The 15,060-nt window shown below is 55.1% G+C and overlaps 1 protein-coding gene across 2 annotated transcripts in view; it reads right to left on the bottom strand.

Moving 5' to 3' along the window:
• Positions 1–15,060, bottom strand: part of DRP2 (dystrophin related protein 2) — a 29,192-nt gene that overhangs the window by 3,907 nt on the left and 10,225 nt on the right. For both annotated transcript variants that reach the window (XM_032124087.1, XM_032124086.1), the window contains exons 3-20: positions 12,571–12,704; positions 11,611–11,767; positions 10,416–10,536; positions 9,670–9,938; positions 9,033–9,179; positions 8,460–8,538; positions 7,207–7,267; positions 6,739–6,800; positions 6,389–6,463; positions 4,266–4,467; positions 3,972–4,057; positions 3,116–3,273; positions 2,815–2,981; positions 2,386–2,497; positions 1,867–2,003; positions 1,547–1,612; positions 770–835; positions 336–479 (exon numbers count right to left, since the gene is read on the bottom strand). In XM_032124087.1, coding sequence (XP_031979978.1) covers positions 336–479; positions 770–835; positions 1,547–1,612; positions 1,867–2,003; positions 2,386–2,497; positions 2,815–2,981; positions 3,116–3,273; positions 3,972–4,057; positions 4,266–4,467; positions 6,389–6,463; positions 6,739–6,800; positions 7,207–7,267; positions 8,460–8,538; positions 9,033–9,179; positions 9,670–9,938; positions 10,416–10,536; positions 11,611–11,767; positions 12,571–12,704 — 2,243 coding nt within the window. The remainder of the gene's footprint in view (positions 1–335; positions 480–769; positions 836–1,546; positions 1,613–1,866; positions 2,004–2,385; positions 2,498–2,814; positions 2,982–3,115; positions 3,274–3,971; positions 4,058–4,265; positions 4,468–6,388; positions 6,464–6,738; positions 6,801–7,206; positions 7,268–8,459; positions 8,539–9,032; positions 9,180–9,669; positions 9,939–10,415; positions 10,537–11,610; positions 11,768–12,570; positions 12,705–15,060) is intronic.

The raw sequence follows: 15,060 nt of genomic DNA, 5'->3' as shown, positions 1-15,060 counted from the left end.
CTACCACTGTTCATGAGGGGCTCAGGGACAAGAAAGACAGAGTGCCCTGGGGTCACTTCAACTAGTTTGCGATTCAGGAGGGGAACAGGTTCTGGGGATGTGGGAAGAAACATTTTGGGAGAACAGAGTTATCTCCCTTCCTTGGAGAGCACACCCTCACTGAGTTTTAGTGGTCAGCTTAGACACACTCCAAACCTTCCCTCTCAGCATCTGCAATCCCCTCCTCCAGACCCAGCTGCATCCCCTGGCTCCACTCTGAGCTCCACAAGGCTTCTCCAGTCCCTTCTCCCCTCTCAGGCTATAACCCCCACTTTCAGAGTTGCCCCTGTCTCTACCTGTTTTCATCCTCTAAGTGAGCCAGCACTCGCTCCAGCTCTCCCTTGTCATCCATGTTGAGGCTTCCTGGAACCTGCTGGCTGCCCCCAGGCTCTCTGTCGGTGATAGGGCTGGAATGGCGCAGCAGGTACTGGTCCTCGTCCCTGTTCCAGCAGGTGGAGAAACACCTTAATTAGGGAAATCATGGGATTTGTGTGCCCTTGGGGAAGGACAGCACAGAGGGAGGCAGTTTCAAAGGGGAGCACCTTCTGGCTGCTCCAGGCCTGGAGCTCAGAAGGGGCTCAGCATCCCTGGTAGCTGGGGGTGCCCGAGAGCCTCTCACTCAATGGGACTGGGAAGGAAAGCATTTCTGTACCCTGGCTAGGCGTGGATAGAGCCACAGGAGCCCTGACTCATCAGGAGGTGAGGAGAAAGGAAAGGAGACAGAACTCACAGGCTGTCATCAGGGGACAGGCTATCACTGAAGAAGGAACAGTTCTGGCTTTCCATCTCTGCAAGCCTGGAGGGAAGAGAAGAAGGTTGAAATACAGTCAGAGACACCCTGAATGTCTGCTCAGTGCACCCTACTTAGGGCAGCCCCTGCAAGACTCCTCTCTGGCAGGGTCTGCCACCTGGCCTGCACCAATCTGCCCCTCTGCACAGGCTCTGGAGAGTTTTGCCTTTTAAAAAACCAAAATACACTGCTGGGTGTAAGTCTCTGGAATAAAGAGCTGCTGCTGTGCAGTTGGCTCAGCCTCCTCTCTCACAAGCAAAGGAAAGAGGTGTAAGAATTCCAGCTCCAGCCTAGGGGCCTGAGCTACAAGTACAGGCTCCCTGTACTCCTTGGGTCCACACGGTGAGGGCAGAGACACCACAAACCACAAGGCAGCAGCAGTGGGAAGCTGGCAAACAGTTCTGGTGAGGACACAGACAGAGCAGAACAAGACACCGAGGGATGTGCCTGGTGAGAATCCATCCAGCAGCTCCTACTGGGGAGAGCAGGACAGTACAGAGGCTGCTGCATCCCCAAGACATCTGCTGTCAAAGGCATGGTCTTTGCTGCCAATTTACACAGCATCAGCCATGTCCCAGGCAGGTTTGCCTGGCCCTGCAGCGTGCTGGGAAGGGTGGAGGGGTCTGTGACCATACATCTGCCCCAAAAGCCACCCCCCCCTACCCATCAGGGTCATGCTCTGTGCCCAGGCAGGACAGCAGAGCCCAGTGGTGGTACCTGCTGGCAAAGTGCTCAATCCGGGAGTGTGTGTCGGCGTGTGGCAACATCGGGGAGGAGGCTGGGCTGCAAGAGATGCACACTAGTCAGCAGGGCTTGGGAGAGGCTCATCTCACTGGGCTGAGAAGAGCCAGGGACAGGCTGGAGAGGGAGGCTGAAATCTCTGTTCCTTCGAGAACAAGGTGTCATATCACCCTCCGAGCAAGTGCTCCTCCAGCCCTCCCCCAGGAGCCCTGTATGAGCTGAGGTGCTCCTTCCATCCACAGAATTCATGTCTCATTCTGGGCCCAAAGACAAAACCCAAGGCACAGCCAACTCACGTCTCAGAGAAGTCAGCCTCGAGCACAGACTGGACGGGCAGGTAACCCCTCTGTGGGTGCTTGCTGAAGTACTGCTTGGACCGAAACTTGTTCTTCAGTGTCGTGGCAAAGTCTCTCATGTTCTCACTGGATGTGGTCTGCAGAGACCCAAATATGACAAAAGTGCTGCTTAATGGAAAGTGGGGGACCACAGCTCAGTACCCACAGGAAAGACTCCTCAGGCTGGGCATGAGCTCCATGGGGGAAGAAGAAGATAAAACTGAGGAAGCAAGGAGGGCACACAGCAGCTCTGTCAGTCATGGGGCCTGGCACAGGGCAAGCTGGGCATTGGGGACCATGCATCCTGCTCACCATGAGCCCCAGAAGAACAGGGACACAGGCAGCCTCCAGCATGCAGAGGGTACGAAACTACACAAGGGCTTCGCTTGTGGGGCTGCACCAGCCTAAATATCACAAGGCTGCTGCCATCAACGGGACCTGCTCTGAGCCAGGCCGTCCCAGCCCAGCCCAGCTCCATACCGGGGTGTAGTACTCCATGATGGGGTAGTGCAGCTTGTTGCCCTTGCTGGCTCGCCCGGTGAGGAAGCAGGTCTGGCAGATATCCACATTGAACTGCTTCAGGCTCCGATACCTGGAGAGGTCAAGAGGCCATAGAGATGCACTGGAAGTCATCAAAAACACGTATTTAAAGCCCAAGAAGAGGTCAGTGGGAGGGGACAGAGGTGGCCTGTGTTGCTCTAACACCCCAGTGAACCCACAGTGCTGATGGCTGAAGTCCCCAGAAAAGCAGCCGGCTCCTTCCCCTTAACTGGCAGCTGCTCTGCCCTGCCTGAAACACTGCTGGCTGCAGAGCTCCAGGCTCCCCCAGGAGCACAGAGCAAACTCAGCTCTTCCTGCAGGACACCACGCGCTCCCCTTGGGGCCAGGGTCCCATATCACAACCCTTACCTGAACCCTTTGATGGGGCACTGCCGGCAGACGGAGCACTTGGTCTGGTGCTTCACCTGCTCGGCCATGGTCACCCGGTGCAGCACCGCCAGCCACACCATGGACTGTGGCTCCAGGTTGGCCCACTCCAGGAACTGGGACGCCTCAATGGCAGACTTCCCATTACTCTGGGGAGGGGAGAGGAAGGGGCTGCTCAGAGCTGGGACCCGGCCGTGGTGGGGTGCAGGTCCCCTGCCACCTCAGGAGCCTGTCCCCAGCACGGCTGCTGCAGACAGGGCGAGGGCCGTGGCCCCACACTCACGAAGCGGAAGCAGCTGCGGATGCTGGGCTCCACGTTGCTGCCCCCGAACGCTGCCACCTCCCCCAGCTGGCGCGGGACCTGGATGGCCTCGTGGAGCAGGACGCCGAGGTGCCGCTGGTCACACAGTCCCCCGGCGTTCGCCACTTGGCTGAAGAGATCTGCGGGCAGGGCAGACGTGCAGCTGACACCCCAGCACCCCAACAGGAGGCAGGCACGGGGGAGCAGTGTGTGGGTCACACCAGGGACCCCCTGACTGCCTCCAGCAGGGAGCTCAAATAAGAGGAAAAAACTGAGCTATGATTAAATAACCTTCACCAGTATCCTTCCAGGTCCTAATAACCAGTTTAGAGTCTTCTTCAGACAGGGGCTACATACATCATTTACTTAACAGCCACAGCTAGCCTGTCCTCTATGAATCAGCTCAATCCCTTTATTTAACCCCTTGGTGCTCCTTATGCTACACAATATTCCCCTCCACAGCATTCCATGGTTAAAATGCAGTGAGGAAAGCAATGTGCCTGAAACCTACTTCCCCACACCCATGTGCTCCCTGGTATTTTCCTTCTGGAAAGCACTGGATAACTTTCCTGTGTGCCTTCTCTGCACTGTTCCTTACAGTGCCATGCAAGCAAGATCACTGCAGCACCAGTCAGTCTACAAAAACACCTCCTAATTTCGGTGGTGGCAGAGGCCTGGAGAAGGAGGGAGAGGTGATGATGCAAGCATCTTAGTCACTGCAGGAAAGCTTTCTTTGCTCTTCCTGGGCAAAGAAGGTGTAAGCCAGGAAACAAAACCACTCCTGTTTTCCCCAAGTTAATTCTCACCAGGTTGTGGGGGAGGAAGACAAGGGACTCACACTGAAACTTCTCCTTGACCTCTGTCCCACACAGACACGCAATGCCCGTCTTGAAGGAGAGAGCCCTCATCTTCCCGCTGCGGCCGCTGCAGGACGAGACATTGCACAGGTTGGCAAGTGTTCCAGAGTGGGTTTTTTTTGGCAGGGGGGTCATCAAGGCAAGCACACACCAGGCAGCCCCCCCTCACTAGCAGCCAGAACCTTTCGGCAGCAGTGCCAGCTGGAAGAGCAGCATGGAGGTTTCCTCCCAAGCATGGCAGCCCCACAGCTCGGGGGACACTGAGGGAGAGGTACCTGTCAAAGACGTTCAGCAGCCAGTTGAGGCTCATGTCCACGCAGAGGGGCACGTTCACCAGGATGCCCCGCTCCTCCTCCAGCCGCTCGTAGAGGGCGGTCAGGCAGTGGATGACCTCCACCACGTCCATCGCCCGGTCGCTGGGCTGCAGGTCGTGCTCATTGAAGATTTCCAAAGCTGTGCCCAAGGTGACCATGTCCACTGCACAGGAAGCACGGGCAGAAGGATCAGAGGGAAAGGGAGGAAATTACAGAGGTGAGAGCCAAGAGGAGAGAGATGCAGCCCTGTCCTAACCTGGGGCAGTGTTAGTCCCACACTGTGTTGGGAAAGATGCTGGCAGGATGGGCACAGCTCCTAGAATTCTTCTCCCACCTGTAAACCTCTCCCAAAATACCACATCTCCACCTTGAGCCACCATTCTCTGTGACCTTCTTTCCTCATTGCTATGTCCAGCCACAGCCGTGAAAATGCTATCCATGGAAAGCTCTGTGCAGAGCCCAGTGCTGGCCTCTCTGCACATGCCAGGTCCCTGTGGGGCAGGTGTGGGGGCACAGACCCACACAGACCCCACAAGCAGCTGCCCAGAGATGGATCAGTCCTGTCTCCAGCTCTGACAGAGTGAGGGAGTTGAGGCACAAATCCAAAACAGGGCTAGGACACCGTGAGCTTTCAGATTTCTATGGCTGCAGGTTGTATGTGCTACTGTGTTAGCAACCAGCAATTATTGCTTTCCTGAAAATCCTTCCATCTTTGAGACCATTTATGTTCACCAGGGGATTGTGTGCCTTCTCCATACTGTAACTTCACTCTGTGGAAAAATCCTCCCTTCTCCTGTCAAAGCTGCTACACTTGCACTGGGAAGCCCCAGCTCCCGTGCCAGGGAGTATCGCTCCTGCCCACCCTCGTGTCCACACTGCCCACGACTGCATATGGCTCTGATCTATCCCTCACTGCCTCTTTCCTACACAGCCACTCCACCAAACTTCTCATTATGGGAAAGCTGCCTTGGCAACCTCCTTGCCCTTTTCTCAAGTATATCTTGAATAAAGAGCACTTATTCAAGTCATTTCTGGGCTGGAAAGAAGGCGACAGCACAGCATGTGAGATGCAAGAGATGCACAACCAAAGATGCACAAGCAGCACACAGGAGGGCTCTCCTTTACTCTTCACCCTTGTTTCCTCTCCACCTTGCTGCTGCTGCAGGGACACTTTTACAGGGTGGCCAAAAGCCAGCTGCTGCTTTCTTCCGTTTGCATTACCTCATCCCTGAATGCCCCTGGGTACAGGGCAGCCTCATCACCAGTGTCATGAAAATACTCCACAGCCAGGGCTCGACTCCCTTGAGAACCCAACCTCCTCGTACCCTGGCTCATTGCCTTCCTCCAGCCCTTCCACAGGACTGCCTGGGACCCCACTGCTGCCTGGCTGTACCTCCTCCCCTTCACGAACAATTAATTCAGGAAGGGGATTTCCCTCAGGCTGCTGCTGCAGGATTTTTTGACAGAGCCTTAGGTGAGAGGTTTTGTCAAAAGCTCTGAGCAGCCAAGGATGCTGCATCTATCAGATTCCCATCTGCTTGCTTGCCAGTTCCACCAGAAGCTCCTCAGCAGTTTCCAAGGAGCAGCTACCTCTTGGAGAGATGTTTGAACTCCTGTCGTATCATATTAACCCAGCTATTAATCCTCCAGTTTTCACCAACAGTGCAGAAGCCAGGTTTGTTGGCTCCCTCCCTGCTCTTTAAGCAGTGAAGCCCTCTCTGTCCCTGCCAGTGAGGCTGGTTTCATCTCTCACTTACATCCACACCTTCTCCATGCTCCTTTGGAGCTCCTTGGTGAGCTCCTGCCTGATCCCACGGCTTTGTAACTCTGAGCTGGACCACTTTGTTCTCAGATCCCTTTGGCTAACACCTGCCCCTGAGTCATTTCCATCCTAAGCCTGTAAAGAAAGGCACTGTCACAGACTGGTGGATTTGCTCAGCTTCCCAGGCTGATCTTCCCGGTTTCTCGCCTCAGCTACCTGTCCCCTGGTGCCTCCTGCCTTTGATGTGCTGATAAAAGCTTGTGTTAGTTTAATGCCTTCACTGAGGGAGACCCAGCAGGAGGGAAACCCTTCCCACACTCACATCGAAGGGCTTTTTGCACCCGCCGGAGTTTCATGGCCGTCCGATAAGCTGAGAACTTGATGTTGTTCAAATCCGCTGCAGCGACACAGGAAAACAAGAATAAAACCACGGCACAACATCCTTATCTCCAGGGCAGGAAGCAGCAGTTGCAGTGCCCAGACCCCAGCCCCACCAGCAGAAGCAGAGCACGTGCAGGAGGGTGAGGAGCAGAGCCTGGCAGGGGTCACACCCCCCTGCTTTGGGGGACCCTGTGCCACAGAGGGGAGCAGGTGGCCTGGGGGAATCCCACGTGCACCCCATGCTGCAAAGAGGCAGATACTACTCCAATGGTTCTGTGACAGCCTCCTTACCCAGCGTCTGGTACAACTCTGTCATCTTTGGGTGGTCCCAGCACGTCGTCTGGGCCTGGTGGCTGGAAGGAAAATAGATGGAGACCAAGAGTCAATCTGGTAAACAAAAGCTGCCACGAGAGATTAAAAAAAAGGACCTGGCCAGCACTAGGAGGGAGCATTTCAGTGTCTGCAGACACTGCTGCATCCCACTGAGCACGTTCCCCAGCCACAGCAACATGAAGGATGCCCACAGTAGGATATCCCCACTTGCTGCCAGCACCCTCTCCTTCCAGCCACGGTTTCCCCTCATCTTGGGCATCCCAGCAGGCAGGGAAAGCCTGGTTGTGCCAGGCTGGGCAAGACACGCTTCACTGGAGGTGAGATCTCACTCCAGTCTGTTCACTGCCCCCCTCTCCCAATTGGTCCCCAATTCCTGATCCTGCCAGGCCAGAGAAGACCACGGGCTGTGTCTGGGAACACACTCACTTGATGTAGTATGGCACTTTGTTGGGGGAAATGGCTCGCTCCCAGGGAACCTGGACAGAGGCTGCAAGGAGAGAAACGTGTGTCAGATCAACACCAAATGCTCCCCTAAGCTGATGCTGTTTCTGATGCCAGCCCAGCAGGACTGTGCCAACAGGTGGGTGCCTCTGGAAAGGCTGTGTCTTCCCAGATCACCAGCTGGAGGTGTTGGTGCAGGCAAGGGGATGCTGCCTATAAGAAAGGCATGAGACTGCTGGTCTTGTTAGAGACACCTTTCCTCTCAAGACAGGGGCTTTGTACCTGGCTGAGCTCAGAACTCAGGAAGACACATTCCCTGATGCTTTTGATGATGCCTGAGGCAACTCTATGGCCACCAGTGGGCAGGGCTCATAGCAGATGAGATTTGGGCACACAGACACAGCACTGCCTGTTATGGCCTGGCTCAGACACCCGAAGCATCTGTTGCTCCTGTTGCTCCTGTTACTCCTGCTCTGTGTGCCAGCTGCAGTATCTTGGGAGGATGAGGATTCATCCTACACCAGTTGCCTGCCAGCTTGTGTTGTATAGAGGATGGAAGCCATTGCATGACCCTCGGTTATTTTCCTTTTTCACAGGCAGTGTATCAATTCCAGCAACTGGAAAAGTTATCCTTCCCTTCAGATAAGAGTACACAGTCTGCAGAGAAGCACAGGCCAACAAATCCCACTGACATCCAAAGACTCTGCAGGGCTCAGCATTTCCAAGGACAGACCCCAGGCTCTGGAGCACAACCTGCTGCCCACCCTTTGCAGGTCTGAGAGCTGTCAGCCAACAGCTCTGATATGTAGAAACAGCACCCCTCTACCTCACCACGTGAATGAAAACCTCCTGAAAATGCACATTTTTAACCTCCAAATAACTAACACGGGAATTGAGGGACGGCCTCTTCCTGCCATCTGTTGTCTTGCTCTGAGGCTGACACAGTCCTGGTGTCCCCTCGGAGCTGCTGCTGCGAGTGTCACAGCTCTGTGCTCTGAAGGGAAACGACACTCACGTCCCACCCTTGGTCCCACAAGGTGAGGCAGCACTATGCCAACTTTGGAGATGCCTTCTGCTTTGGCTCCTGTGCACCGGGCACCAGCCTGGGCCCTTTTCCAGCCTCGTGCGTGGCTCTGGCCTCAGCAACAGGACTTTGCACCCTGTTTTCCAGTGCCACAGCCCAGGCTGCTCTGCAGAGGCAACCTCATGGCAGAAGGCAGGGGGACCCGCTCACGTACAGGAGAGGAAGTGCTGAGAGCCTGGTCCAAAGTCCCGGTGGGCATCTTGAAGCTGCTTCAGGCGTTCGTTTATGGAGGCCTGGAGAATGGAAAAATAATGCACTGGCAGTCCAGCAGGCATTTGGGATTGATGACCCATTCAGGAAGGCTTGTGGGTGGACTCAGACATGCCCCAGCACACAGATGCTCTTCCTTCCTCTCCTATCTTGGTATTTGTGTCCCCCAGCCTGCTAAACCCTCTGCACCTCCTCCCACAGGCTGAGGCAGCACAGCCACATCTCCAGCTCACCTGCATCCACACTCTCACAGACATCCAAAGCAGTCACAGCTGGTACTGACCCCCTCCACCAACACATCCTGATTCTCCCTTTGTTCCTCCCACTGCCTTTTCCCAACGAAGATCTCTGCAGATTTACCACTTTCCTCACACTGAACTGATGCTCTCCTCCTCCAGGAACATCCCTGCTGTGCCAAACCTTACGTTATCCTCCTTGAAGCTCAGCAGTGACAGCCCTTCCCAGCATCCTCCTGCCCATGGTTTGTTTGCAGTGCTTGCTCCTGACTCCTTCCCACCTGCAGCTGTTTCCAGCGGGTGTTGATCTGCTCCAGGGTGCGGGAATTCTCCATGCACAGGTGGACATCTGAGATGGCAAGCTGGTGTGCAAGATCATTAACCACTTTCACCCCATCCTTCACAGGGGAGAGCTCCTCTTTGAACAGCTGGAGTCCAATGCCCAGGGACACAAGCACAGAGCAGGGTAAGAAGGAAAAGAAGCAGGTGAGCAGCCAGGACTTGGATCCGATTCCTTTGCTACAAGCTAGGGTGGGCTAGTGGCTGCCAAGCCACTGCTGACTAACCCTCCCACAGGGTACCTTAGCAGGGTTAAAAATACCCAACCAAACCTACCAGGCTGCAGATGACTCCTGATAAATGCAATGGGGACAATGACTCAACTATGCTGAGCCACTGTACCTGTGTAAGGTCTGTGCCATGACGAGGCACTCAGCATGGCCAGTTGTTCAGGACACTGCTGGCCAAAACCTCCCTCACAAAGCAGGGGGTCTGTGGGAAGGAGGACTTGGCCCTGAGATCCCAGGCAATGAGGCTGCCTTAGACTGAGCAGTCCATGGGAGCAGCTCTGTCCTCCTGGGAAGCAGCATTTCATCACCTCTGGGGCCGAGGCCGGAGCCTTCTCAGAGCCAGGAGTACCTTGGTTGACTGGATGTGCTCTGGCAAGGAGTCAATGAAGAGGTCCCCGATGGGTTCCCAGGTCTCCCTCACGCTTTCAGCCTGGTCCAGGGTCGTGCTGAGCTCTTCCATAGCCCCTTTAATCTCCAGCAGCTGCTCCAGTGTCCGTTCAATGTGGCGGTGCTGGTCCACGCACCGGGCCGTGAGCTTCTCCCACAGCTCGCTGGCCACGTTCGCCTGCTTCCAGACAAAGCGGCTGATGTTCTGGATCCGGTGCCGGGGAGACACATCTGTGAAGGCAAAGCAGGAGGGGAACAGGGATCCAAAATGAGAGCCCAACCCAGAGGAGAGTGGGGCAAGGGATGGAGAGAGGACGGGGAAATGGGAGATTAAAAAATCTAGGGAAAACTGGGAAAAGGGAAGGAAAACAAGCAATAAGAGTATCCATCTCTGCACCAGCTCCTCTAGGTATCCAGCTTCTCTATCCTCAGGCAGAAGCCATGCTACCTTTTAAAAACCCACCCCAGAGCACATGTGGTGCTGCCTCATGAGATGCCCCCCTCATGATGGACTGCACCAGGAGCCTCTGCCTTTTCCTGTGCCAGTCTGACCTTTGGCCAAAGGACTGGGCACAGCCTGGGCATGGTGGTGTGAGGTAGAGCACTGATGTGCAGCTTTGTGCCACACCAGCCACCTCCACTCCACCCTCTCCAGACCAGCCCAGGAGGAGCTGGGAAACCAGAGGAAAAAAGGGGAGCTCCACAGACCTTTGCTTTCTAAAGCTGGTTCTTCTAATTCCTCAAATGGGTGCTGGGAAAGGAAAGCCTGTGCTGACTCCAGGACAGAGTAAATGTATGGTCCCCGAGACTTCACTTCTTCCATGAAAGCCTGGAGAGCAGAGCACAGGGATGAGACAGCAGGCTGAGGCAGAAAGTTGTGCCCTGGCTGCCCCCTTGCCAAATGCTGCAGTGATTTATTCACCCCAAGGCTCAAACCTCACTGGACACACAGAAAGAAGTCAGTGTTAAGAGAAATATTTTTGCAGTTCAGGGAAGGAATGACCACCTGCCAGAAGGTGGCTCCTGCAGAGGTTTGGCCTGCAGCTTTGCTGGAGTGGGGAGACAGAACAGAGAGCCCAAAATGGTGTGTCTGAGCCAGGGCTGCACAAGAGGAACTGTTTTATTTACGGTGCTTTCAGGGGCACTGCTTGGAGACACTCCTCACTCGTGCAGCGAGAGCATGGCCACGCTAGCAGTCCTTCCAGCAGCCACTCAGCAACAGGTCCAGCTGCTGCAGGAGCAAGGAGAGGAACAGCAGGATGCCCCAAAGCAGCACATCTGCCAGGGAAGACTTCAGAGGCACACTGGTTTAGTCTGTCCTCTCCTCCCCTCCAACTGCAGTTCCCACACCAGTGCTGCCTGCTGGATGGGCTGTTTGTGCACCAGGGAAGCTCCATCAAGAATGAGGGATAGCAGCAGTAAACATTTTCTTTTTGTTTTCAAGGTAAAAACAACTAAAGCCCAACAGCTACTGGCAGTGAGAAGAAAATGCTGTGAACATGGGAGCAGGAAACTCTGATCTGTCTGAGTGTAGCCCAGCTTTAGATATGATGATAATGTGTTCAGTAATCACTCTGTTCCAGCCACAGGACTGCCCCTAGACCAAGCAGCCTTCTCAGGCCCCAGGATCCCAAAAGCAGAGGCCAGAGAGAGGTAGGACTTAGGGAAGCCACTACAAATGGCAGGGTTCACCACCAGCTGCAGGTGACTCAAGGCTGTAATGTGGGTTTACTGTCTAAAACCAGATGGGCTCTGCCTTTTTTCAGGAAGCAGAGGTGGAGACAGTCAAGGACTGGTGCACCCACAGGCTGTGGCATGGGCAGTGACATGAGGCACGGGTCCCAGGCTGGGCTGCCCACCCCAAACCCATCCCAGCAGTGACCAGGAGGCACAAGGAACGTACCGCGTGTGTCTCCTTCTCCTGCTGCACCAGGAGCACATCGCCCCGCAGGGGCAGCTGTGCCGACAGCTCCTCATCCTTCTGCCCCAGCCAGTCGATGATCTCCTGCAGAGGCACCTGCAGCTTCCCACTGTGGTCAGAGAAGGCCTCCAGCCGAGCCCTGGCAGGAGAGCAAGGACAGTGAGATGGCAGATAGACAGACAGGAGAGGAGCAGGTTCCCTGAGGAGGGGAAGCACAGCACCGTGGCTGGGTGCTGACCCCCAGGACCTCCTCAGTGACTGGCAGCACACCTCAGCATGGGCTGTGCATGACCCCCAGCCAGCAGAGAGGCTACGCTGCCAGGTGGGGTGAAGCACGGAGGCATTGGGAACAGGAAACTGAAGCTATTCCTCACCCTGGAGCCCAGAGCAGAGGACAGTCATTCCATGTTTGCCTGTGGGTCAGAACTGCTCTGGCTAGCATGGGGGGCTTGGGATGGCATTTACATGTCTGGGCAGCTTCCAGGAGCCTTGGATTAAGGCAGGAGACAATTAACATGCCCCAGTTAAGCTCTCTGTCGTGCTGGCTGTGGAGCTGAAAGCTCTGACAGTCTGGAAGGCATGTTCCCCTCACACAGTGGAGAGGGCTCCCAGTGAAGGGACAGGCACAGAGCAGGTGGAGACAAAGCCCTGGGGCAAAAAGAGACAACTGCAGAGGTGGCAGAGGATAGAGAGACAGAAGAAAGCAAGCAGGAGTGAAAGCAGGGAGGAAGGAGAGGACAGCATGGGTAGAAATGGGGGAGATGCTTTCCAGCATAAGGAGATTCAAAAGTCTGTGGACCAGAAGGGGAGCCGAGCCAAGGTCACTGTGCATTCATGTGCCTCATCAAGCAAAAAAGTTCAAAAACCTCCTTGCAATCACAAGCAGCAGGCAAGGCTGGAAGGCCAGGGCAGCCCGGAGCTTGCTCCAGGCAGGACTCTTACCGAAGGCTGTGGGATTTTTTTTTGATCTCGTTCCAGCAAAGATTCATCTCCAGAGGGGCCTGGGGCCCGGCAGCACTGCTTGGAGCCCGGGGGGTTACACACGAAGGTCCTGCACCATCCTGCGAGGCTTCAACCTGGGCAGAAACAGAACCACGCTGCACCCAGAGATCACTGCCTGGTGCTTTGGGAACCTGCTTGGGGACACCCACCCTGCTCTGTACTAACCCTGACTGGTTTTTCAACTCTCAAGGGGGCTGCCCTGCTCCTTGAGTGGTCTGCTAGCAGCTCCCAGGAAACTCCTGGTGGTCCCTGGAGGAAGGATGCAGTGCCAGCTCCAGCAGCACTAAGAGCAAAGGTCAAAGGGAGGGCTTACTGCACATCTCCTGCTCTCCTCAGTTATCCAGCAATGAGCTTATCTCACTGAGAGCTGTTAAGCCAGAGCTGGTCCTTATGTGTCACAGTGCCTGCGGGGCTAATGATGATTTTTCCCGTATTATTCAGGGCTGCTGTGCTTAGAGAAGAGGCTGATCCTGCTGTTCCTAGGCACCGAGGGGATCTGCCAACATCCTTTATGCCATCCCCAATACTGGGACTTGCCACCTGCTCCTCTACAGAGGCTTCAGGATATTCCCTGCCTGCATGGCAAATCTGAGAAGCCACTTCTCCTCCACAGATGCTGCTTCTCCTCCGCAGCTCTCCAGAATGAGCAGCCGTGGGAAGGGTGCTGCGAGAGGCCATGGAGAGATGACAGCAAATCCTAACCCAGCCACACAAAGGAAGCACACTCAGCTGGAAAAACTGGGTGCTGATCCCTGGACAACAAATCCTTGTTGGAATCCTCTCCTGAGCCTTTAGCACTGTATCATGCCCCTGCTCACGGTGCACTCTGCTGCACGTGCTGGTGACAGCAACACACAGGATCAGAAGCCCCTCACATAGGACTCAGCGAGGGAGAGGGGATTTTTTTCTCCAAAAAACACAGTTTGTTAAGTAAAACACATGGACACATTCCCATAAGTGAGACATCAATGAGTTGTGTTGGAGAAATGGCAGCATTTCGATCGACTGCTGCTTTGATATTAGAGCTCGCTTGAGATAATTATCCCCAGGTGCTTAATCAACCATAATTAAATGTGTTAGTACTTTCTAAACAGAGCATACAACAGGCCAGATAAGGGCAGCTGCCTTTGGGGGAAAAGCAGCAGCTCTTCCAAGGGGAATGTGTAAATACTTGTCACTTGTGCTGTCCAAGGACTCATGGAGGTGTCTGGAGAAGAGATTCAGCCAAGCCGAGGAAAACAACAGGCAGGAGAAAACAACCAGACAAGGAATTTGGCTGCACAGCTAAAAATACCCCCTCCACACCAGTTCTCAGAGAAAAATCAAATGATTGCCAAGACTGGTGCTAAGTTTGATTCATCTAAAAACATCCAACAGGCTGTTCTCTGCCTCCCCATCCTACCACTCCAAAAACACCAAGAAAACAGAGAAAACCATCACCCACAGAGTTCACAGGATTCTTGGGGCCACAAATAATAATCCACTCGAGCTAAAACTGCTGCTTGCACATAGAAAAATCAATACTCTGCATGTGCAAGTCCTCATGGCACTGAAGTAGGTCAGTCCCAAGGCACTGCCAGGGAATGCTCCAGCCCTCCCCTCTATCCCAGGGGATACCAAAGGAAGGGATCAGCTCTACCTGGGTGCAATTGCAGCACAGCTCTGCAGACAACACAGTCCTCCCAGCCTTATTCAATAAGTTAAAAGCCCACCACGCCTGCAACTCCCAAACCCAGTAGATAACCCCGTAGCAATGACCAAGCAGAGAGCAGGTGCTGAGCATCTGCCTCCCTCAGACAAAACCCCTGCAAGCGAGCAGAGGCAGAAATAAGCGCTTTCCCTCTGAGCATCCCCTCAGCATCCCTTCCCCAGAGCCCCAGCCTGGACCCTCACTCCCCCTCCACCCCGGAACGGGTTTATTTTCGGGCACAGAACACTCACGCAGGCTCTGGCAAGCGCATCTCTCCGTGCTCAGCCCCAGATCCGCCGGAGGAGCGGGCATCGCCTCCCGCCCCGCCGGCTGCCAGCGGCAGCACCCAGCAGGGCAGCGGGCAGGCACTGGGTGCCCGGCAGAGCTGGGCGCCCCGAGCACTGACCCCCCAGGAATGTGGAGGGAGGCGGCAGCGCCTCAGAGCCAGCCTCAATCCCAGCTTTGTCCAGTGGCATTCCAGCAGCCTCCAACCTGCCTTAACCCCGTGGCTGCCCCCAAAGCACAAGGGGGGCAGAGGTCTGCCCGCTGCAGGGCAACCCCGCGTGGGACATCAGGTGTGTGCAGGGTCATTGCTCTGGGCACTGGGGAAGATGCATCCCTGCAAGGGCATGGCAAAGGGGATGACCAGCAGAGACCTTGGCTCAGATGCTGGAGCACATACACAGCAGACAGGGGTGTTTGCCAGGGAAGAGATTTATCTAGGAAATTATCCCATCAAG

This window comes from Corvus moneduloides, chromosome 14 (assembly GCF_009650955.1).
Source record: "Corvus moneduloides isolate bCorMon1 chromosome 14, bCorMon1.pri, whole genome shotgun sequence".
Classification (NCBI taxonomy): domain Eukaryota; kingdom Metazoa; phylum Chordata; class Aves; order Passeriformes; family Corvidae; genus Corvus; species Corvus moneduloides.
The sequence above is the reverse complement of the archived record's forward strand: the minus strand, read 5'-3'. Positions and strand labels throughout refer to the sequence as shown.